Here is a 25,797-nt window from a genome sequence, read left to right as displayed (position 1 = left end):
TGGAAAATGAATATAAGGACATTGCCAAGCAAAGTTGGCAACGCTCCACTAACCGTGACTTCTCCCAAAAAACTAAATTCCTTGCTGCAGATATCAGGAAATGGAGGAAAAGGAAACCCAGGAACAGCGATTTGTTGCAACAAATTGAAAATCAGATTCTTCAACAACAAAACTTACCCCCGTCTCTGCAAGACCACACTCTTCAGAAAAACCTACAAGACAAACACCAAGAACTCATGGATAAAGAAGAAATCTACCACCTCCAGAGAGCTAAGAAGCACTGGGCCATTGCAGGTGATGGAAACACATCCTTCTTTTATAAGGCCATTGTAAAGAGAAACCGGAAAAATAGTATTACTCACCTTATTAATCCGGATGGATCCCACTCTACCTCCCCAGATCAAATTCACACTACTCTTATCAACTATTTCACTAACATCTTCTCTTCTCAGAACTCCTATCAGCGTGTTGCAGGTGTTCAACATTCTGACTCTTTTGCTAATAGCACTAATGCAACAGCCTCTCATCATAATCTAGTCATGCGAGATCATGTTCATCTTCCTAATGACACAGCTTTCAGGTACAGCTACTCCATTCCCACTAAAGATGAAATTCACTCTGTCATTAAGCAGATGAGGAGCAACGCGGCTCCCGGACCTGATGGTCTGAATGCTGCATTCTACAAATCTTCCTGGGAATGGACCTCTCAAGACATCTACGCTCTGGTGACTCATTTTTATTCTAATGCTCAAATGCCTTCTGATCTTAATCACACATTCATTACTCTTATCCAAAAAAAAAACAAATCCTGTGGTCCCTCAGGACTTCAGACCGATCAGTTTATGTAATGTGATTTATAAAATTATTTCCAAAACCTTAGCTAATAGAATAAAAGGTCACCTTCCGAACTTCATTTCAAAGGCTCAATCTGCTTTTGTTCCAAACAGACATATTTCAGCAAACATTATCATTGTGCAGGAAATCATCCACTCTTTCAATTTAAATACTTGGAAGGATCACTCTTTTATTCTTAAATTAGACCTCGCTAAGGCTTTCGATAGATTAGAATGGAACTTTATCTTACATGCTCTTCGAAGGCTAGGCTTCAATAACCATTTTATTAATCTTATTCATGCTTGCATATCCTCACCCACTTTTGCAGTTCTTGCTAATGGTGAGCCCTCTGACTCCTTTGCTCCTCAGAGAGGTCTGAGACAGGGTTGTCCTTTATCTCCCTATCTGTTTGTGATTGCTATTAATGAACTATCTATCAGACTTCAGCAGGCCCTCCAAGATAACAACCTCTATGGTATCTCTATGGGTTCCCAACGCACCTAGACTGCACTCCTTATTATTTGCAGACGATCTCATCATCTGTGCAAAAGCGGATGTTCAAGAGGCTCAGGTAATAAAATACATCCTTGATGATTTTTGCCAAAACTCAGGCCAAACTCCCAATCTTAATAAATCTTACATTTACTTCAGCAAGAATGTCCCTTCAATTATTAAGAATTAGGTTCGTGGGGTTTGGTTTTTCCAGTTCAAAAATTAAAACTGAATACCCTTCACTTGGGCCACCCCATGGTCTTTAGCCACAAGGACAAAAACAGGGCCTACAATTTTATTACAAATAAATTCTTTGCTAAGTTTGGAACTTTGAAAGCTAACACTCTCAATCATGCAGGAAGGCTACAATATATTAAATCAGTCCTCTCCTCTATCCCTATTTATTACATGTCCACTGTTCTTTTCTCCAAAACGTTTATTGAAAAACTTAATTCTATTATGAGAAAATTCTGGTGGGCAGGTGTGCAGGAGGAAAATCAAACCACTCCTATTCCCTTTCGTTCGTGGGAGGACATCTGCAAACCTACTCAGCAAGGTGGTCTTGGGATCAGGGATTTGGAACTGGTTAATCAGAGTCTTCTCATTAACTCTGCTTGGAACATTGCCACTGATAAAAACCCTTTGCTTTATGATATTCTTAAGGCCAAATACTACCCTTCTACTTCCTTCTGGAAAGCCAGTGCTAATGTCTCCAAATCCATATATTGGTCTTCCATTCTCAAAGTCAGACAACACCTCAACTCCAATGTCATCTACCAAATTCACAATGGCAACACCTCTATTTGGTCTCAACCTTGGTGCTCCATGTGGGAAAATATTCATGACTCCCTATCCTTGCCTATTGTTAACAACCCTTTGCCAGCCAAAGTTTTTGATCTCTAGAATCAGAACACCCAAACCTAGAACCACCATCTTCTAAGCACCACCTTCTGTGACCAGGCTGTTCACAATATTGAATCTACTCCTATTGTCCCTCATACTGATAATGATATTCTTAGGTGGGCTCCAACCAAAGATGGAATTTGTACCACTAAAGCTGCATACTCCCATCTATTTTCTTTGTAGATGCACCAGCTTCCAAACCAAGGACCCAGAAGCATATCGGAGCAAGCCAACAAAATTCTTCATAGCATCTGGAAATGTAAGTTAATCCCTCCAAATATCAAAACCTTTGCTTGGAGACTTATTAGAAGAGCTCTTGCCACTTCGGTAAGAGCTGGTACTTTCTCTATCCATATAGATATGAACTGTGCTTACTGTGGGCAGCAGGAGACAGATCAGCATCTCTTTTTCACATGTACTGTGCCAGCCCAGGTATGGTCTTCAGCCAACCCTCCCTTCCTCACTAATCACATTTTAGAAGAAGAGGATGGGGTTCAGCTATCTTTATCTTTCCTTTTCCAAAATGATATAACTGACCATGATTTATGTAATAAACTGTTTCTTCTCTGGTATATTTGGAAAGCTCGTAATGATACCAGGTTCCAAAGAAAAACTTGGACTGCAAATCAGATTAGGCTAGCAGCAGCTGCCCACATCAATGCTCATTTGGATGCCCTCCAAAACCCAGTTTCTCTAGATATCAGCCTTTACACTAACAACACTTCTGCAGGAACTGAGCAAAGGAGCTTTCAAACTTCAGATCCTTTTTTGGTCTCTTTCCCTTCCTCCTTTGCAGGAACTAGGTGCTACACAGATGCGGCCACATTGCCCAGACAATCATACTTCTGGCACTACACAAGCAGGCCTCGGAGTTTTTATTATTCACACAGATGAAAACCCTCCAATAAGTATTTTTGTTAAAGCTCTCCTGCAGGAATCATCCTCTGTTTTGATGGCAGAATCGGCAGCATTGGCCTTAGCAACCGATCTGTTAAATCAGATCCAGTGCACGAGATACACTATTTTTTCTGATAATCAGCAGCTGGTGCATTTTCTCAATAAATCCAATCTCTCCAACCCGCCGGACTGGAGAATCAAGCCTTACTCTCAAAGCGCAGCAAATTTGCTGGCAATTTACAGTGCACAGGTGCGAAGAATTAAAAGAACCCAAAACCAAATGGCAGATTCTTTGGCAAGACAGGCTTTTCAAGCAATTACATCCAATCAGATTCAATATGACTTCAGCTGTTCCAATCCTAGTCATGCAAATGATTGTCCCCTTCTTAGGGAGATCAATTCTGTAACCATCACCTCTGTAAACGTTCTATCAGCCTTGTGCTGTTAATAAAGTTGATTACTTGTAAAAAAAAGCCTGTAGGGTCGTAGGGATATAATTATGTTGAAACAGAAACATCGTTGCCTCATGTATCATGTATGCATATTCTATTAAGTACTGATGGGAAGCTGCTACTTAGCACGCTGAACACAGCACTGTATGTGCATGTTAGTGTAGAATACAAGCATTTACAGACTTTACTTTTCACTCTTTATTTTGCCAATATTTTTAATATGATGGATTTCAATCTCCTTTCAGGTAAACAACATTGTTGATTGGAGGAAATTTTACTTCGAAAGATATATGTGAGCTTCTTTCTAAGAGCCATCTTCATGTTACTTATTTTCTTCCAGTAAACTATGAGGCTTCATAGAACTGTATGCAGTTTTCCAGGAAATGCTAGGCTGGCAGCTTGGTGTCACCTAGTAATGTGTACCCTTGTAACATGCCTTTACATGTATGATGCAGATTTGCTGGTAAACTTATTTGTAACATGCCTTTATATAAATCGCTCGTTACTAATTTAGACTTGTGATGGACTTATAGATTTGTTTAGATGAACTCGTGGATTTGTACCTATGAATTTGTTTAGATACGACATTTGAGTTTTTTTTTTAAAAAAATAATTTCCTTGCCGAGTGCCTCCAGGCAGAGCACTCGGCAAAGAGTTTTTTTAAAAAAGTTAATTTCTTTGCCGAGTGCCTCCAGTCAGGGCACTTGGCAAAGAGTTTTTTTTAAAAAAAAATTAATTTCTTTGCCGAGTGCCTCCAGGCAAGGCACTCGGCAAAGAGTTTTTTTTAAAAAAATAATTTCTTTGCCGAGTGCCTCCAGGCATGGCACTTGGCAAAGAGTTTTTTTAAAAAAAATAATTTCTTTGCCGAGTGCTTCTAGGTATGGCACTTGGCAAAGATATTCGAGAGAAAAAATATTTAATTCTTTGCCGAGTGCCGTCTCTGGAGACACTCGGCAAAGCAAACGTTAGTTAGAAACCCGCTGTCACGGTAACTTTTTTTTTCCGAAGGCTTTCGGAGACACTCGGCAAAGAGCTCTTTACCGACGAAATTTTGCCGATGGTCCTTTGCCGAGTGCAATAGTGCCTTTGCCGAGTGCCGCAGCTGTTTCCTATATGCCGTGTGCTTGGGTCGGCCGAAAACGGCTGGCTGTAGGACGTGCTGATGGGCCGCGGGCTTATGGTCATCTCTGAGTCACTGACAAAGGTCAGGAAACAGGGGGTGCTGACTTTGTAAAATGCTGTTAAAGTGTCATGGCCAGGTCCTTGCTGCCTGGCTAGTGGCCAGCAGCGTCCAGACCAGAGGGGAGCTGCAATCTGAAGGTTAAAAAAATACCAGATGCTTGTGCATCCCACTTGTGTTGATGGACAGTTCGACGAATGGCGCAGAGATGCTGTATGCATGCATGTGGCCATCAGTCATTAGTTAAGTGATCAATTAGGAGTTTATTATTCCGGATTCTTGTGGTAATGTTGGTGAGTTGCCTCCCCCAAGCCTAATTGCCTAAGGTCATGGACATTAGCGCTTGAAATCAAATGCTCTGCACGGTGATTATATTTTTATACAATCCAGCTTAACAAAGCAGAGTTCTTCCTCTCAATGGCCGGCTAGCCCAAAATGACCGAGAAATCATCATTTATATTTCTTTCCTTCTAAATTATAAAACGTTTTGATTTTTCTAAAGTATCGTTTTTTGTTATATATCGAGACATATTGTATATCTTGTATTTAATATTTAGAAAAAGCTAAAATGTACTAAATTGGGAACAAAAGGAGTAGTTTTTATATAGGAGGCCAGCAGAATGAACTGCGCAAAATGCAATACATGTGGAACAGTCTGTCGTCCGAGGCCTTGTTTAGACAAAAAAAAATGGATTTTGATACCGTAGCATTTCTATTTTTATTTGATAAATATTGTCTAATCATATAATAACTATATTTAAAAGATTCGTCTCACCATTTTATAACCAAACTGTGTAATTAGTTTTTATTTTCATCTATATTTAATGCTCTATGCAAATGCCGCATGATTCGATTCGCGGTGTCACCATGGCCCCCAATCATGTCGACGAAAACGAGGAGAAAAGCCGAGCGGACGACACGGGCAATAATATATAACGCGCGCTTTGCTCCCAGCTGCCATCCTGGCCTGTCCGCCATGCATCCCACGACGCGCGACGACGAGCTAGCCAACTCCATATCCGCTCCGGCCGGCCAGCGGCAGCTCCACCATCCCCTCCAGTATAAAATCCATGGCGCGAGCGCGAGTGGCCCCAAGTCACTTCACTTCATTTGGCGTTGCGTGGCCTTATTGGTTTTGGTTGGTACAAGCGAAGCGACAAGCCTAGCTGGCAATGGCGGACGCGCCAGTGGCGGCAGCAATAATGGGCGTGCAGGATCAGCAGCGGAGGCGGCGTACGCGGGCGTCGAGCGAGTACCTGGGCGTGCGGCGGCGGCCGTGGGGCCGGTACGCGGCGGAGATCCGCAACCCGGTCACCAAGGAGCGCCACTGGCTGGGAACCTTCGACACCGCCGAGGAGGCCGCCGTCGCCTACGACCTCTCTGCCATCTCCATCTCGGGCCCCGCCGCCGCGCGCACCAACTTCTACTACCCGCGGGACGCCACCGCACTGCAGCGGCAGGCGGAGCTGCTGCCTTATGATGATGCTCCGGTGCCATCGCCAGCGCCGCCGCCCTCGCCGTTGTCCGGCGGTAGCGGCGGCGGAACAGTGGATGATGATGATTATGAATGTCAGCTCACGGTGGAGGAGGCTGATGCTGATGATGAGTCCATGACGATCGCCGCCATTCTGCAGAGCTTCCAGCATCTGAATAATGCTCCATCGGCATCCTCTGCTGATTCGCTGTATTAGCTGTAACGTGTTTGAGAACCGGGACAGTGTGTGTGTGTGTGTGTGTGTCTACTTGCTGAATAGGTAGGCCGCTAATAGAAGGTCGTCATGCTCATTGTCCCATCCCATGTTAGTAGCCATCTTTAGCATGTCTCCGTTTTGTACTAGGAGAGAGATATGATGCTTGCAGTTTGCGAGGTATGCAGAGAACACATAATCAGTGGGTGCACAATCAGCAAGCAGTTCTGGGAGAAACTGGGGTTCCGGTAATAATCGGAATGCCTGTTGACTCCATCCACAATTTGTTGAAGTGTTCCAAATTCAACGTGATGCTTTCTCTATGAATAGCATATGTGCATGAATGAATTGCATGCACATTGTATGGCTATGGTTGGCAAAAGAAATGTGGTTGCATGACATTCGCAAGGTCATGGTCTTCAAGAGAGATGCGTGATCTTCGTCACACTCCTTGCGCACAGCCATGGAGTAATATTGTTGGATGGCATGCATAGGCTATGAATAGTCATTTGCTCAGAATAGAGTTCCACCAAGATGACAATATATTTCATTCTCTTGTAAGCCACCGCACGGTGTTGTAACTTGTAACCCGACACTTGAAAATAGTGAGAAGAGTTGCTAGCTGGCGCCCGTGGTTTTTTCCCTTCGCATTGGAGGGGTTTTCCACGTAAATCGTGTGTCTCCGCTGTGATTGATTTCGTTTACTTCATATTTCTATACGTCGATTCTAACAAGTGGTATCGGAGCTTTGGTTGCTGTTAGGGTTCATGTCGACGTCGATGAAGTTCGATCTTCCGCTGTTGAACTACGACACGCGGTTCTCGCTATGGCAAGTCAAGATGCGGGAGATTCTGGCGCAGACTCATGACTATGATGAGGCGCTGGATAATTTCGGCAAGAGGAAGGCCGAGTGGACTCCTGAGGAGACCCACAAGGATCAGAAGGCGCTCGCACTAATCCAGCTATATCTTCATAATGATATTTTGCAGGAGTGTTTGAAGGAGAAAACTTCTACAGAACTATGGCTGAAACTGGAATCGATCTGTATGTCCAAGGATTTAACCAGTAAGATGCAGATGAAGATGAAGCTGTTCACTCTAAAGATGAAGGAGGAGGATTCGGTGATGACCCACATCGCCGAATTCAAGAAGATCATGGCTGATCTAGTGTCGATGGAGGTGAAGTATGATGATGAGGACTTAGGTCTTTTACTTCTATGTTCATTGCCAAATTCGTATGCAAATTTCCGTGACACCATACTGAAAGGTCCTAATATGGCTAGAGGGAGGTGAATAGCCTATTTAAAAATTCTACAAACTCACTAGAGCAAGAGGTTAGTAAATAACAAAGCGAAGCTTTTTGCTCTAGCTCTAATGGGGTGTTTGCAAGCCACCTATCCAATAATTCTAGTTGATATAATCACTAGACACACAAGAGCTATGTCACTACTTACACTAGAAAGCTACCTAAAGTTTCTATACAAGTAAGTAAGCTACTCTAGTTTGCGGGAATGTAAAAGAGATGGTTTGAACTTTATACCGCCGCGTAGAGGGGATGAACTAATCACAATATTATGAAGTCCAATCACCGGGAGAAATCTAATCAACAAACATAATGGAGACACAAGATTTTTCTCCCGAGGTTCACGTGCTTGCCGGCACGCTACGTCCCCGTTGTGTCGACCAACACTTGGTGGTTCGGTGGCTAAGAGGTGTAGCACGAACCTCGTCCTCACTAGGACACCACAAGAACCTACCCACAAGTGAGGTAGCTCAATGACACGAGCAATCCACTAATGTTGCATTTGGCTCTCCGCCGAGGTAGGCACAAACCTCTCACAATCATCGGGAGATGGCCACGAACAATCACCAACTCGTGCCAAAGCTCCTCCACTGCTCCAAGCCATCTAGGTGGCGGCAACTACCAAGAGTAACAAGAAAACCGCAGCTAGAACGATCCCCAAGTGCCACTAGATGCAATCACTCAAGCAAATGCACTTGGAATCACTCCCAATCTCACAAAGATGTATAATCTATGAAGGAGATGAGTGAGAGGAGTTTGCTTAGGCTCACAAGGATGTTAAGTATGTTAGAATGCCAAGAGTGTAAGCCCCAAGCCGGCCAAACACGTAAAAATAGCCCCTCAAACAAATAGAGCCGTTGGCTCCTTCATTGGGCAAAACTCGGGGTCATCGGACGCTCTTAAAGGGGCACCGGACGCTCAACATCAGCGTCCGGTGCTTAAACGTTAGCCGCGTGTCAGAGTCTAACGGTAACTGCAGAGCACGCGTCCGGTGCACACCGGACTCATGCGCAGAGAGCTCCGCAAACTTGCAGGGTCACCGGACGCTAGCCACCGAACACACCCTGAGCGTCCGGTGCTCACCGGACTCACACCCAGAGAGGTTTGCAAAACGCGTGGACACCGGACTCAGACCACCGGACGCTCCAGCTTGCGTCCGGTGCCTGGCGTCCGGTGCCTAACCCTAGCTGAGCCAGACAGCCTGCACACCAGACGCTCAGACACAGCGTCCGGTGCCTCTGAGCCAGCATCCGGTGAGTGTTCCTCAGCGAGAAACACTCCCGCGACTTCTCCAATTTCCCACCGGCGCAATAGAAAAAATGCACTTTATTTTCTCGAAAAGCGCCGAATCCCGCCTCGCAAGCTCGGGGGGAGGGAGAGAGGAACCCATCCTCTCTCTACCTTTCAAACTCCACCTCCTTCTCAAAGTGTGCCAATACCACAACGTGTGAACCAACAAGTGCACGTGTGTTAGCATTTTCACAATCATTTTCTTCGAAGGAGTTAAGTTAGCTCACTAGGTTCTAAATGCATGCACATGAACAATGACACCTAGTGGCACTTGATAACCGCTTAGCCAAAGAATTCCCCTCTTTATAGTACGGCTATCTATCCTAAATGTGATCACACCCTCTATGGTGTCTTTATCACCAAAACCAAAACCCTAAGTAATACCTTTGCCTTGATCTCCATAGGGTTTTGTTTTTCTCTTTCTTCTTTTCAAGTCAAGCACTTGATCACCTTGTGGTCATCACCATCATCACCATGATCATCACTTGCTCCATCACTTGGCATGTACCAACCTCATTAAGTCTACACACACTTAGTATAGAGGTTAGTACTAGGGTTTCATCAATTATCCAAAACCAAACTAGGGCTTTAACATACTTTTAAGCCGTGATGAACTAACCCTAAAGGAAGTTTATGAGGCTCTCTAGTCTAGGGAGAAGATGAAAGGCATGGTGCAGTATGACGGGTCGTCGTCCTCCAAGGGCGAAGCTTTGCATGTGAGAGGCAGATCTGAGCATAGATACTCCAATGACAGTCGTGACAAGAGCTACGATGGAAGAGGCCGTTCAAAATCCAAGCCGCCTGGTAATAAAAAATTCTGTGTTTACTCCAAGTTGAAAAAACATAATGTTGAGGACTGCAGAAAACTAAAGAATAAGGAGAAGAAAAACAACAAGTCGGCTAGTAAGGTCTCTGTTGCTGCTGCTGCTGCTTCTGATGATGATTCTGGAGATTGTCTGGTAGTATTTGCTGGTTGTGTTGCAAGTCATGATGAATGGATTCTTGATTCCGTATGTTCATTTCATATTTGCACTAACAGAAATTGGTTTAGTTCATATGAGCCCGTGCAGAAAGAGAATGTTGTGCGGATGGGAGATGATAACCCATGTGAGATCGTGGGAATAGGATCAGTTCAGATCAAGACTGATGATGGCATGACACGCACACTGAAGAATGTCAGGTATATTCCAGGGATGTCTAGAAATCTTATCTCATTGAGCACGCTAGATGCAGAAGGTTACAAATATTCCGGTTCAAATGGCGTTCTAAAGGTATCTAAAGGTTCTCTTGTTTGCCTAAAAGGTGATCTGAATTCTGCACATTTATATGTCCTTAGAGGGTGTACTTTACCTGGTTCTGATTCTATTGCTTCCGCTGTTACTAATGATGAACCTAGTAAGACTAACCTTTGGCATATGCGTTTGGGACATATGAGTAAACTTGGTATGGCAGAATTGGTGAAGAGAAACTTGTTGAAGGGCTGCACTCCGAGTAACATGAAGTTTTGTGAGCATTGTATTTTCGGAAAGCATAAAAGGGTACACTTTAACACTTCGATTCACACCACAAAAGGTACTCTTGATTATGTTCATACTGATTTGTGGGGTCCTTCTAAGAAGCCCTCACATGGTGGTGCTCGTTACATGCTTACAATTATTGATGATTACTCTAGAAGGGTTTGGCCTTATTTTCTGAAACATAAAGATGATACTTTTGATGCTTTTAAGAACTGGAAAGTAATGATAGAAAGGCAAACTGAAAGGAAGGTAAAATTGCTTCGTACTGATAATGGTGGAGAATTTTGTTCGCATGCCTTTAATGATTATTGCAGACAGGAAGGTATTGTTCGGCATCACACCATACCCCATACTCCACAACAGAATGGTGTGGCTGAACGTATGAACAGAACCATCATATCTAAGGCCCGTTGCATGCTGTCTAATGCCAGGATGAGCAAGTAGTTTTAGGTTGAAGCTGCAAATACTGCCTGTTACTTGATAAACAGGTCGCCTTCTATTCCACTTAATAAGAAAACTCCAATTGAGGTATGGTCTGGTACACCTGCAGATTATTCACAGTTGAAAGTTTTTGGATGCACTACTTATGCTCATGTTGATAATGGAAAATTAGAGCCTAGAGCTATTAAGTGTCTTTTTCTTGGTTATAGCTCGGGAGTCAAGGGTTATAAACTATGGAATCCTGATACAGGAAAGACTTATATGAGCAGAAGTGTTGTTTTCAACGAATATGTGATGTTTACTGACAGTTTGCCCTCAGATCATGTTCTAGAAACAGAGCTGCAGTGTATGCGCATGCAGGTGGAGCATGTTGATGATGATATACACATGCAGGTGGAGCATGTTGATGATGATACAGGTGTGCAGGTGGAGCCTATTGATGAGCATGATGACCATGCTAATGATGTTGCTGATGATGATGCTCATGATGATGTTCAGCAAACTCCTCCTATTTTGCAGCAAGAGGAGGATTTACCTGTTGCTCAACGCAAGTCAAAAAGGACAGTTGTACCTCCCAAATGTCTCATTGAAGAATGTAATTTGTCTTACTATGCTTTGAGTTGTGCTGAATAAGTGGAGAATGTTCATGAGCCAGCAACCTACAAAGAGGCTGTTTGTTGTGGTGATAGTGAGAATTGGATTTCTGCTATGCATGAGGAGATGCAGTCTCTTGAGAAGAATAGTACATGGGAGGTAGTACCTTTGCCTAAGAAAAAGAAGACCATCAACTGCAAATGGATCTTCAAGAGAAAGGAGGGTTTATCTCCAAGTGAGCCTCCAAAGTACAAGGCAAGGTTAGTAGCCAAAGGATATAGTCAAATTCTGGGTGTTGACTATAATGATGTATTCTCTCTAGTGGTAAAACATAGTTCAATTCGTACTTTCCTAAGTATTGTTGCTTCACATGATCTTGAGCTTGAGCAGTTAGATGTGAAGACTGCGTTTTTGCATGGAGAGCTTGAGGAGGACATATACATGGACCAACCGGAAGAGTTCATAATGCCTGGCAAGGAGAAATATGTATGCAAGTTGAAGCGATCCTTGTATGGTTTGAAACAGTCCCCTCGTCAGTGGAACAAGAGGTTTGATTCATTTATGTTGTCACACAGTTTTAAAAGATCTAAATATGATAGCTGTGTATACATCAAGCATGTTAATGGATCACCTATATATTTGTTGTTATATGTTGATGATATGTTGATTGCTGCCAAGAGTAAGATTGAAATCACTAAGTTAAAGAAGTTATTGAGTAGTGCGTTTGATATGAAAGATCTTGGTAGTGCTAAGAAAATTCTTGGTATGGAAATTAGTAGAGACAGAAAATCTGGTTTGCTATTTCTAAGTCAACAAAATTATATCAAGAAAGTTCTTTAGCGTTTCAACATGCAGAATGCTAAGGCTGTTAGTACCCCTATTGCACCTCACTTTAAGTTGTCAGCTGCTCAGTGTCCTAGTACAGATGCGGAGACTGATTACATGTCAAGGGTTCCTTATTCTAGTGCTGTTGGGTCTTTGATGTATGCCATGGTTTGCTCTCGTCCAGATTTATCATATGCTATGAGTCTTGTTAGCAGATATATGTCTAATCCTGGTAAAGAACATTGGAGGGCAGTTCAGTGGATTTTCAGGTACCTCAGAGGCACAGCAGATTCCAGTTTGAAGTTTGGAAGAACTGATAAGGTGAAAGGTCCTTGTTTGGTTTTGGTAATTGAGTGACAACTTAGGTGGACTAATAGTGTTTATGTGAGATACACAGGAGATTAGTCCACAGGTGATGATGTGATGATGGAGGAGCTCATTGCATATGAGACATGACATGGAGTCATGCGACCAAGGTGGAGAAGATCGATGAACCAATACGGTCACGTGATGATATGAAGTGGATCATATCATTTGGTGATTGGTTGGTGCATGTGTTGCATCAACATTGGAGGAGATGGAATGGAATGCGCAAGGCAAAGGTATAACCTAGGGCATTTCCGTTTCACCGGTCATAGGTGTGTAGAGAAGTTTATGACCGGATTTAGGATAGATGGCCGTACTATCAAAAGGGGCAAACTTGTTTGCATATCGGTCATCTAGTGCCACTTGAGCGATCTAACTTTGCATACGTGTTAGGATCGAGTGGCGTGGCAAGTTTGAGAGGCTAACTCCTTTGGGAAAATATTTGTGAAAATGCTAACACACTTGCACATGGTGGTGTACACTTGTTGGTGTTGGCACACTTTACAAAGGAGGTAGTGTTCCAATTCGGCGCTTTTGAGAAAATTAAGTGTATATTTTCTATTGCGCCAGTGGGAAATTTGGAGAAGTCGCGAAACACTCACCGGACGCTGAGTGCAGAGGCACCGGACGCTGGTCCAGAGCGTCCGGTGTGGTGTCTGTGGTGCAGGTGTGCACTGGACGCACCGAAGAGAGTCCGGTGCTCAGCGTCCGGTGTGTGAGCTGTTTGGCGACCCTCTCTGCGCATGAGTCCGGTGAGCACCGGACGCTCAGGGTGCGTCCGGTGGCTTGCGTCCGGTGACCGTGCGAGTTTGCGGAGCTCTCTACGCACGGGTCCGGTGTGCACCGGACACGTCCTGTGTGGACTAGTTGAGCGTCTGGTGGTGCTGTGTCAGGCGCGAGCGCAAAGTAGCCGTTGGCGGCAACGGTCGACTTCAAACGGCTAGTGACACGTGGCGGTCAGCTGAGCACCGGACGCTGGGTGTTGAGCGTCCGGTGGCTCCCTGTGAGCGTCCGGTGCCCACGTGTTTTGCCCAGTGAAGGGGTAACAGCTAGTTTAGCCCTTGGGGCTATAAATAGAAGTTGTGGCCGGCCTTGACCAGTGCTGAGCACCCTTGGGACTTAGTGTCCATGCTTGGGGAGTGCTAGTAAAGCCTCTAACTCACATATGCTTGATAGTGATCATCCGATTGTGTGAGTGAGCGATTCTAGTGCGTTGCATTGAGAGATTGCATCGAGTGGCACTAGGTGTTCGTGTTGCAAGCCAGTGGTGCTTGTTACTCTTGGAGGTTGCCACCTCCTAGACGGCTTGGTGGCTTGTGACTCCGTCGAAGCACGCAAGGAGATTGTGCGGTGCTCCGGAGAAGAGATTGTGAGGGGTACGGTGCTCACCCCGCGGGGATCGCGAAGAGCAACTCTAGTGGATTGCTTGTGGCTTGGAGGATCCCCATCTTGAGAGTGGATGTGCGGCACCCGCTGAGGGTTTGGCTTTGGAATGCCAATTAGCTCGTGATCCATCAAGTGGGTGTATCGCCACAACGAGGACGTAGCTTGGTGGCAACCAAGTGAACCTCGGTAAAAATCACCGTGTCAACATTATCTACTCTTCTCGGTGGTTTGCATTCGCTATACACGAGCTTGTATTTACTTTCTTTATATACTTGTGCTTGTGTAGTTGCTTTTGTAATTAGTTAAGCTTGTGTAGCTTGCTAGTTACCTTCTTGCTTGTGTAGCTAGAAGTAGTTCCCCTTGCGTGACTAATTTGGTTTGTGTAACCTTGTTAGTCACTTTGCTTAGTTTGTGTAGCTAAGTAAGTTGCGCTCTCTAATTTGGCATTCGTTGCCTTGTTATTGAGCTTGCTAGTGAGCTTAGGCTTTGTGCGCTTTGCCTCACTAGTTTGTGTAGGAGCTCCCCCGGTTTGCAAAGTACTAGTTGCATAGGTTTGTGTAACCTTGCTTCTAGATTTGGTTAGGTGAGCTCTTGCTAAGGTAGCACCTTGTTTGCTTGTTTAAGATCTTTTACAAGGTGCTAGAGAACTTAGATAGAGGGGTGTAGTCTTGGCTAGACCGATAGTTTTATTCCGCATTTGTTTCGGTTAGCCGGCGTAATAATTTTTAGAAAGGACTATTCACCCCCCCTCTAGTCCGCCATCTCGACCCTTCATAAGGGTCTCATTGGTTATGTGGATTCAGATTATGCTGCTGATCTGGACAGGCGAAGATCACTTACAGGTTATGTGTTTACTGTTGGCAGTTGTGCTGTGAGTTGGAGGGCTACTTTACAGTCTGTTGTTGCTTTGTCTACTACTGAAGCAGAATATATGGCTATTTGTGAAGCGTGCAAAGAATTAATTTGGCTAAAAGGTTTGTACGTTGAGCTGTGTGGAGTTGAATCTTGCATAAGTTTGCATTGTGATAGTCAAAGTGCAATTTACCTCACTAAAGATCAGATGTTCCATGAGAGAACTAAGCACATAGATATCAAGTATCATTTTGTGCGTGATGTGATTGAAGAAGGTAAGCTGAAGGTATGCAAGATCAGTACTCATGATAATCCTGCTGATATGATGACTAAACCTGTCCCTGTTGCTAAGTTTGAGTTGTGCTCAAGCTTAGTTGGTTTAGTGGATTAGCCTAAGAGGCTATTTGGCGCCAGCAATATTTTTCTCTGTTATGTTTAAGATGAAGGTATTGATTTATGATACAAGATGAATTTGTCTCAAGGTGGAGTTTGTTGAAGTGTTCCAAATTCAACGTGATGCTTTCTCTATGAATAGCATATGTGCATAAATGAACTGCATGCACATTGTATGGCTATGGTTGGCAAAAGAAATGTGGTTGCATGACATTCGCAAGGTCATGGTCTTCAAGAGAGATGTGTGATCTTCGTCACACTCCTTGCGCACAGCCATGGAGTAATATTGTTGGATGGCATGCATAGGCTATGAATAGTCATTTGCTCAGAATAGAGTTCCACCAAGATGACAATATATTTCATTCTCTTGTAAGCCACCGCACGGTGTTGTAACTTGTAACCCGACACTTGAAAATAGTGAGAAGAGTTGCTAGCTGGCGCCCGTGGTTTTTCCCCTTCGCATTGGAGGGGTTTTCCATATAAATCGTGTGTCTCCGCTGTGATTGATTTCGTTTACTTCATATTTCTATACGTCAATTCTAACACAACTTAACTCCCACAAGCACAATCCCTACTCAGGAGTTCTCAACCTTTGTTGCCTTAGCCTGCTGGCAGCTATGGAAGGCCAGGAACGCCGCAGTCTTTCAGAACGAGCTCAAAACACTGGCATAGGTGTTCGTCGGGTGCAGAAACACGGCTATGCTGCTGTGGCGGGCTAGAATGCCGAGACGGAAAAAAGGAGTTGCGGATCAATGGTGCCAACTTTTCGAGATGGCTAGACAGACATAGATGAGGTTCATGAGAGCTTGCCAGAATACCAAATGCGTGGCTTGGCAATTTTTCTTTCCTACTTTTTGTAGTATTCCTCAATGTCAAATGTAAACTATTCCAATGGGCCTCCCCCCCTGGTGACCTTAAAAAAAAGAGATATGATGCTCCCTTTTACTATTTACTAGTTTTGTCTAATAGATAGGGAGCTTGTAACAGATTATGGCAAAAAGAGTAAAAGGGAAATGTAAAAGAAAAGAAGATAATAGATTGGTTTTTGATCCATTGGCTTAACCTACATTATAGATTATGTCTATCATAAGCCCAGGAGCCGCTGGTTTTGATTTGGAGGCTTCCCTAGGCTCCTATCTTCTAGGCTCAAGTTCAGTAGGAGCCTCATAAATTAGCGCCTCTAGCTAGTTCTGTATTTTTTTTCTTCCATTACTACGAATTTAATAGAACGTAAATGAACCAATGTTATGACTTTGTACAAATGACTAATTTTCAAATAAGTTAACTCAAAATTTGAACGATATTGTTCACTATATTACATAGTTCATGACAACATTGAGACCACCAACATGAAGCAACAATATAATGCATCAATTCTCTCCTCCCTTGTCATCACCACCACTAGCCTCATGACCTTCATCTATTGCACCACTTGATCCACTTGATCCAACAAGAATTGCTCTGAAGGGGCATTCAAACAATAGATGGAAACTTGTTTCTTCAATGCCCAAGCTGCAAATGGCACAATGTAATCATCGAGAGCTTTCTTTTTTTTCTTGTAAACATGTTCCTTGTGTTTAGTCTATCTAGCTTTGAGCAAGAGCCAGAAGAAGAATTGATGTTTGCTAAGGTTACCTGAAGACCAAAGCCAGCAGCAAAGAGGAGAAGCATAAATGTACAGAAGCATCCAACGCTAACACATGAAATAGATAATTATCATTGTCCATGACAATATCTCTACCATATGCTGTTGTGTATTGTCCATATAACTTTTTGTTACATTGTAAATAAAAATAATAATTAATTATAAAGATAAATTCAACCAATATTAATAGATAACATACGGTACATATATCAAACATCTCTCACGTTCAACGTACCTCCTAAGGACAAACGTGGTAATTTTCACCAAAACATACAATTCCTAGATCTTGAACTCCCTAGCTCCAACTCTCTCCATACTGGGATCCTGAATCTGCCGTAAAAGTTGTTCCATAGTGAAGTTGAAGATCTGGAGTTGTGTTTTTAGAGCAAGGTCATCAATAATAGAGCCAAGTGCTTGGCTATAAGCCAAGTGATTAGAGTCAAGTTATACAATAAGTTGTCTCATACTTATCTCTAAAATATCTTATCTTTCCAATTCTTTTTCACAACACTTGCTATTTGGACCCACTACTACATATGTATCCATGTCCAGCTTGGTACTTACATAAAGTCAAGCTATCATCTCTCTCTTTTCTTCTCTCCTCCACATCAGCATGCTTTGCTATAAGTCTATTATTGTACCTGCTCTTAGAGTCGGAGCTGACCTTCGCAGGCTACAGTGTGCTGTCAGTGCCTATATATGATATCTGTCTCTCCTGCACATGCTGCCAATTAATAAATCCTACTTTGTAAATTGCAGGCTTAAGCAGCAATAGGTGGCCAACGAGGCATGTAGAAGGTTGGTGGAAGTGTTGAGCACTGGGGATAAAACAAACTACACGCACCGGAAGCGTTGAATCAGATTAGATAAAAATGCGCGTACCAAACTCGTGGGTCGCCTGAGCACATGTATCCATTTTTTAGGCCTTGTTTAGTTCACACTGAAAACTAAAAAGTTTTCAAGATTCCTCGTCACATCGAATTTTATGGCACATGCATGAAACATTAAATATAGATGAAAACAAAAACTAATTACACAGTTTAGCTGTAAATCACGAGACATATTTTTTAATTCTAGTTAGTCCATGATTAGATAATATTTGTCACAAACAAACGAAAATGCTACAGTATCAAAAACATTTCACTTTTGGGAACTAAACAAGGCCTTAGATTGCTGCCATCCGTCTCTTTCAGACGAAGACAGACTGTCCCAGATTTGACTTCATACATGCTTCTTTTTGGATGTTTGCGTCATGCGTAAGGTTTTATATGAACATATTTTTTTCTCCCCTTAACGATACTATATCTCCGTCCCAAAAAAAAATATGAACCTAGATGTAGAATAAGTTAAACTTGCTTAAATTTAACTAAGTTTTTATAAAATATTATTAACATTTATGACACCAATTATATATTACAATACATTATGTGATTATTTTAATGATGCTTAATTGATATTATAAATATTACTTTTTTATAGATTTCATCAAACTTAAAACTGTTTGGCTCCTCATAAAGCGAGAATCGTATTCTTTCTTGAAAGATAGTGAATGGGCGGGAATACAATGAGGCCTTAGACAAAGTTCTTAGTAAATGGTGCTTTTGATTCGATTATTAAGCGAACGTCCTGATGTATCTTTATATTCCCTAAGCCCCAGAAGAAGTATCATTTTCGCCTTTTTGAGAGATCATATATTTTTCAACTTTGATGATGCATAACTAGTATCAATAGATAAATCGTTAGATCTATTTTCATAATGAACTTCTTTAGAAATATAAATGCTATTATTTTCTACAAACCTAGTTAAATTTAAGAAAAATTGACAAACAAGTGCAGGAGCAATAAGCGAAAATTTTCTCGAGAGCTCTCATTCTTCTTGCTCACATGATAATTTTTCATTAATTATTTCCAAATGCAACAAGTTACAGTAGAATGTGTTTAAGTTGATGTTCGCCAACAAAAAGTTCAAATTTTTCTAAGCATATTTCGTTTCATGTCTCTTTACACATACTGATGGAATACAAGTTATTGTTTGCACATGACTCCGTGAACATGAACTTAACTTGGTTATATATTTATTTCAGGAAAGATTCATCATCAGCATTATTTAATTATTTTATTTTTCTATTATTAATGCCGATTTCTTTGGGATCTTACCTCTACAAGGTAATGGGAGTACCACTGCAAGGCCCATATATCAATATAATTTGGATTTTTCACTTGGATAAGATTTGTTCATATATTTTAAAATATTAGTCAAAAATTCATAGAGTTATAAAAATTTCTGCATCTTTGTGATTTTTGTTTGTACCAGGTTTGGAGTTCCCACCGGTATTTATGCAGTAGACCGAAACCTGTTTGAAACGGCTTATTTCTTGCACACACTACACCAGATTGATAGGATGGATATTACTGTCGGGTGTAGCCATGAAACTGTTGTGATAAAAAAAACAAAAACATGTATTTCTAATATTTAAACTTAAGAGAACATTTTGTGATGATCCTTGATTTGGGGGTAGAATTGAGGAGATTGGGGGTCAGATTAGAGAGAAAGAACGACTGCGCTAGGGTTGACCGCACCTAGAGAGAGGGATGGGGCGGCGGCAGGGTGCTGCAGATGTCTAGGCACAAGGAAGACGGCATGGATGCCAACGGCTGAGAGAGAGGAGAGGGGAGAGAGCATTAAGGTTTCCCCTAGATTGTGCTTGTTTAATCTCAATAGATACTTCTTTTGAATTTATGGGAATGACCCAACATGACTCGACTTGTATTATAAGTAATCTTATTTTTTGGCTCTTCCCAATCCTAGATCTAGACGGGTTTTGCGATGTGCTACAATATTAAGGTGCTGCTCATATCGACACTATTGGTCCATTTTGGTGCCAACACTTCAGGGCCCACTAAGGCATTAGGCTATGACATATCTCTCGCCTTCTCGGCGCAACATGTCCTGTGTTGTAATCCATTGTGTACTCCTCGTAGAGTCTCATTCTCCTTATATTATAGTCAAATTTAAGAAAAAATTGACAGACACAAACCCACACGACACTCTTTTTTGGATGGAGGGAGTAACAATATATATTTTCTGCTTTTTTTATTTCAAATTACATGAAAATTGTTGTTGATCTTAAGCGCAGGCTGAATACTCTTGACTTCAACAGCATCCGTTTTGCAGATGAAGCTAATGATGCACTCCGCCACCTGCGCCAACTCTGGATTCCCTGGGAACGCTACGCGGCTTTGGAGGCGTGAACCCTCGTGATCGCACCTCCTCAAGCACCACCTCCGCGCAATCTTCCTGCGCCGCCACACCATTACATTACAGGGAGAGTTATTCGTAATTAATTAATAATCAGAATTAATCCATCGTGCATCGATTCATTTTTTTGCACGCAAACGAAAATAACGAGTCTAGCCGAGATGTGATCGAATCGAATCGAACACGAGGATGCATGTGTTCTTCAATGTGCTTACTATGGATGCAGCAGCCTCGACCTCGCCTCGCCGACAAGCGGCAGCAGCTGTTGAGGAAGACGACAACGACGACGATGGCGCCGGAGCAGGAGAAGAAGGTTTCAGGCCGCCGTCGCGGCCCAGGTAGCCGGCGCAGAGGCAGGCGACGTGACACAGGACCGACAGTGGAAGAGCGAGGAAGGCGAAGATGGATGCCGACGACGACGACGCCGTGGCCATGGCGTCCTCCTCTTCCCCGCCGTCCGCCGGCAAGCTGCTCATCTTCTTGCCCGCCAGAACTGCTTCTACCTTGCCCTCCATTGCTTTCGGAACTCAAGAGAATTTCGCTCGATCGAGGTCTTGGGGGCACTCTCTTTGATCGTGAGGAGGCATGGCGCTGCAGCCGAGGCCGATTTATACAGGGTGCTGAACAATCATTGAGCTCTAGCTTGTTTCCGTGTCCACAGTTTTGTTTTTTGTGCGAAGCCGTGTCCACACTGTTGACAATGAACTGTACTACTGACGATGTGTGCAGAGGAGACAACACAAGAATATTAAATGCGACTGTTTATTTGCTATATAAACGGAAAGCGTGCATCATTTTATTACAAACCTTACTTATATTATTAATCCTTCGTGTTTATCCAAATTAAAATCCAAGAACACAAGCTTGTAAATTGACCAAAATCTTCTATCCTATCAAAAGAATTTGGAACACAGAATCGTTTCCGATTCTGACGAGAATCGGTAAGATCGGACCAGAACAGCACATCAGCAAAATGTTTCTGCTTCAAACTGTTTGGAACAATTCTCAGGCGTTGTTTAGCTCTAAAAATATTTTGGATTTTGGTACTATAGCATTTTCATTTTTATTTGACAAATATTATTCGATCATAGACTAACTAAGATTAAAAGATTTATCTCGTGATTTACTTGCAAATTATAGAATTAATTTTTATTTTCGTCTATATTTAATGTTCTATGCATATGCCGCAAGATTCGATGTGACAAGCTTAAAAAGTTTTTGGTTTTTTTGATGAACAAGGCCTCAATGTGTCGCCTAAGATTCTAAAACAGTGAAAACGTGGTTTTAAAGTGATTCTCATTCTTCCTACTCATGTCATATTTGTTCGATGATTCTTTCCAGATGCAGCAAGCTATGGTTGCGTTTAAGTTGTTGTTCGCCAACAAAAAGTTCAAAAAAATTCAAAGCATATTTTTATTTATATGATTTGGTATGAAAAAAAAACTTTTTTTGTCGGAATGGACTCTCCGTCACATCGAATCTTACGACACATGTATGGAGCATTAAATATAAATAAAAACAAAAACTAATTGCACAGTTTACCTGTAAATTACGAGATGAATCTTTTAAGACCAATTACTCTATAATTAGACAATGTTTGTTAAATAAAAATGAAAATGCTACAGTACTTCAACCCAAAAAAATTTGAGAACTAAATAAGGCCTTCAATGATTCTGATTCTATCATCTGAAACATTTCATAAAAGAACCTGATCCGAAACATTTCACGAGAGAATATATCTAGATCGTTATTCTAAAGTGATGCTGTTTCTCTTTCCCGCTAAAATAAACTAAGAGACCAATGGCAAGTATTGTTTACTTATCTGAACAACTATAGAATTACTATTCATTGATTTGTTATGAAAAAAAAACTAAATAAGAGACCAATGGCAAGTATTGTTTACTTATCTGAACAACTATAGAATTATTGTTCGTTGATTTGTTATGAAAAAAAAACTAAATAAGAGACCAATGGCAAGTATTGTTTACTTATCTGAACAACTATAGAATTACTGTTCGTTGATTTGTTATGAAAAAAAACTAAATAAGAGACCAATGGCAAGTATTGTTTACTTATCTGAACAACTATAGAATTACCGTTCGTTGATTTGTTATGAAAAAAAAACTAAATAACTGTTATATTCAGTGGATAAGTTCGAACGGTAGTGGTGAGGTGGCGGGAGCATTTATCTGCACCCTAAAAAATAGTATATGTATCGTCTAGCTACCATACAACAGAACGCTACACGAGGTGCATTATTCTCTCCATCATATTCTGCATATATGTCGTAGGATAATGTTTTAATAAAATATATGGCATACTAGCTTATTAGTATTGAATTCCCACCTACACGATCGAGGCATTATACTAATATAAACTAACAAACAAATAATAACTTTGATATGTTTTCCATCACAAAGATGTACATGATCGAAAATACCGACTGTTGACATGGAGGTATTGTGATCTTTTCTAGGTGTTCTAAAACTATTCTATCATATATCCATGTCTCTATAAACATACAGATATACATCTAATTGTTTGCACACAACTCCGTGAACATGAACCTAACTTGCTTATTATATATTTATCTCATGTAAGATTTCTTCTTTTTAAATTACACAGTATAACGAAGACACTCACGACGTACGAATACTCACCCCTGTAAACACGCATACGTAAACTCTACCCTAGGAGCACCTCTAAAATACTTAGCCGACATATCACAAGATTCACGAAGTCATCACCGGCGCCTCGCTGTCAGAGCCAGCAGATTATGAGATTCACAAAGTCACCACCAACGCCTCGTTGTCGATGGAGACGTCGCCTACCACTGAAAATATAGCATTGTTAAATCCTCTCGGGCAGGATTTGTCATCGGCATTATCTAATTATTTTATTTTAAAAAAATAAGGATGATTTCTTTAAAATCTTACGCAACTGTTAATTAGTTTGGGAATGTGAAGAGTTCAACTTCTCAGGAGTCTTCAAACGAGAATCGGGGAGGGTTTGTGTAACACCGTAGGTGCTAACACAGGTCATCACTTGTGCATGAGCAGAAGCATCATATTATCTTGACCTAATTTTTCATTCTGCAAGTTGTATGATTGAGCTTTGGAAATGTTCCTGTGTTGTAAGTTTTATCCACTTATTATGAATTCTACCATATATCATGGATCGATTGTTTCAAGTTCTCCCATGGGTTTGTCAGTTTGTGCTCGACAGACTTGTTTGCTTAAATGGGTGGGTACTTACTGCCAAATGGATGGCGAGTACGGTTGCCATAGTGTCTGTACGTGAAGATATTCCAAAAAAAGATGTTTCTTCGTCCAAACCAAAATTGGGTCGGGCTCTAGTTAAGCACATCTTCTGGACGTACCATAATTGAAGCAAGCCAATGCAAGCACCGAATTTTTCCCGTGCAGTCGAATGGGCATGAACTTGGGCCTTGTTTAGTTCCGGAAGGGAAAATTTTTGCGACACGTATGTAGCACTTTCGTTTGTTTGTGGTAATTATTGTTCACTCATGGACTAACTAGGCTCAAAAGATTCGTCTCGTCAATTCCGACCAAACTGTGCAATTAGTTTTTATTTTTATCTATATTTAATACTTCATGCATGCGCCTAAAGATTCAATGTGACGGGGAATCTTGAAAAATTTTGGGTTTTTTGGTGGAAGTAAAAAAGGCCTTGGGCCCAGGCAATGAGAGCAAAGATGGGTCTAACAGTGCGTACAGATTTGGGAATTTAAAATTCAAAACTTCCAAAAAAAAAATCTCCACTAGAATCGCGGCAACAGGAGATCCATGCAAAACAAACTTGGAGCGAATAGCATGGCTGCTAGTATTGAAATTGAAACCTCTGAAAGAATGATAAACAAAGAGATCCATTGAACTCTGATGAGAGTGCTGGGTGAGGGATGAATATGGCCCCAAACTTGATCAAGCACGGAGGCTTGGTCAGGATCTTTGGAGTGTTGAACTATAGGGTTTGGCAAAACTGACGTGTTTCTTTATGCTGCTGGCTTCCTTCTCCAATGTTTCCTCGCTTTGAATAGAATAGTTTGTCCACTCGTTTTCCTGTTCTTCCTCGCAAGCACGCTTTTTCCATTCCCAGTTAGGGATACTATTGATCCAGAGATGAAAATAAGCATAGAAAGAAGATGTGATAACTACGCAGGAGGTGGTAGATATGAAAGCCAACTTGTTTGGAAGCAACTGAGAAAAAATGACTGTTACTTGAGAATTGCAAGTGAAAACCTAAGACACGACCACCGAGGCAAGATTGAAGAGCCAGAGAAGTTTACTTCTTAAACACGATTGTACCGACAATGTGGATACGTTGAATGTAGGATTTTCCACCTTTTTTTGCGAGACACGATTTCCTCTCTTCTAAAACAACACAACATGTAACAAAAAGAAATGACATACAGAGAATTTACTTCAGGAACAATCAAATATGTCATCTGCTCTAATCAATCCCAACTCTAAAAGGGAAGCCATGTGGTATTCTTTTGGACGTAGACATTTTTCATTTGTAAGCTAAATCACTGTAGATGGATGAAAATAAACAAGAAAAGGAAGACATAGGCCGGAAAAAGTAGATCAAGGTAGCAACGCAGATTAACAAAAGCACATATAATTAATAGATAAATAATTCATTGACTGAAAGATGGTCCATATGAAAAGCAAACAGATTTATCAGATATCATGTCTTGTTTGAATTAGTATCCTCTGCAGCTTTCCCCATCCATGAGAAGAAGTAGGCTACTAGTAGCCTATTCGTTTGAGCTTATCAGCCGAATTTGTCAATCACTCAGTAGTATTTTTCGCTCACAACAAATTAGCCAACGATACTTTCTATCATAACTTATCAGCGTGTACGGAGTAATGCTGATAAAGTAAATAGATGTTGTGTAGACAAAACATATAGTAGCATCAAGCCGAGCACTAATCGATGTCATCACTCATCACTAGTGCACCAGCAGGCAAAGCTAGTTCTTCTTTTAATGCATGGGGTAAGACACTATCGGAATCTGGCTCTTTGCCGAGTGTCAAATGGTTTGCTGAGTATTTTTTTACCACTCGGCAAAGAAGCTCTTTGCCGAGTGCCAAAAAAACACTTGGCAAAAAAACACTCGGCAAAGAGGCTTCTTTACCGAGTATAAAAAAAAACACTCGACAAAGAAGATCTTTGTCGAGAGTTTTTTTGACACTCAACAAAGAAGCCTCTTTGCCGAGTGTTTCTTTAGCACTTGGCAAAGATCTTCTTGGCCGAGTGTCAATAAAACACTTGGCAAAGAAAAAATTTCAAATCGAATTTTAAAACCCTAAATGAATTCAATCAAAAAGTTTTTAACTATAAAGTTGTATAACTTTGTATAACTTCTCAAGATCTACAACCTTTATTTTGGTCATTTCTTCATTTGATAAAGTAAAAATAAATTTGTTCATAAATTTTATCTCTCTTATTGTTTATAAA

At 41.5% G+C, this 25,797-nt stretch overlaps 3 protein-coding genes across 3 annotated transcripts; 2 read left to right on the top strand and 1 right to left on the bottom strand.

The window, feature by feature from the left end:
• LOC8069668 (ethylene-responsive transcription factor LEP) lies at nucleotides 5,522-6,769 on the top strand. The gene has a single exon (XM_002445090.2). The coding sequence runs from the start codon at nucleotides 5,931-5,933 to the stop codon at nucleotides 6,447-6,449; it is 519 nt and encodes a 172-aa protein (XP_002445135.2). The 5' UTR covers nucleotides 5,522-5,930; the 3' UTR covers nucleotides 6,450-6,769.
• LOC110437160 lies at nucleotides 6,899-9,821 on the top strand. Its single transcript, XM_021465486.1, has 2 exons — nucleotides 6,899-7,702; nucleotides 9,632-9,821. Exons 1-2 carry the CDS (start codon nucleotides 7,214-7,216, stop codon nucleotides 9,683-9,685), a joined length of 543 nt encoding a protein of 180 aa, XP_021321161.1. The 5' UTR covers nucleotides 6,899-7,213; the 3' UTR covers nucleotides 9,686-9,821.
• On the bottom strand, nucleotides 20,028-21,011 carry LOC110437168. Its single transcript, XM_021465495.1, has 2 exons — nucleotides 20,532-21,011; nucleotides 20,028-20,355 (listed from the first exon to the last, which is right to left on the bottom strand). The coding sequence occupies exons 1-2, from the start codon at nucleotides 20,829-20,831 to the stop codon at nucleotides 20,239-20,241; spliced, it is 417 nt and encodes a 138-aa protein (XP_021321170.1). The 5' UTR covers nucleotides 20,832-21,011; the 3' UTR covers nucleotides 20,028-20,238.

This window comes from Sorghum bicolor, chromosome 7, assembly GCF_000003195.3.
Source record: "Sorghum bicolor cultivar BTx623 chromosome 7, Sorghum_bicolor_NCBIv3, whole genome shotgun sequence".
NCBI lineage: Eukaryota > Viridiplantae > Streptophyta > Magnoliopsida > Poales > Poaceae > Sorghum > Sorghum bicolor.
Note: the sequence above shows the minus strand (reverse complement) of the source record. Positions and strands in the feature narration are given on the sequence as shown.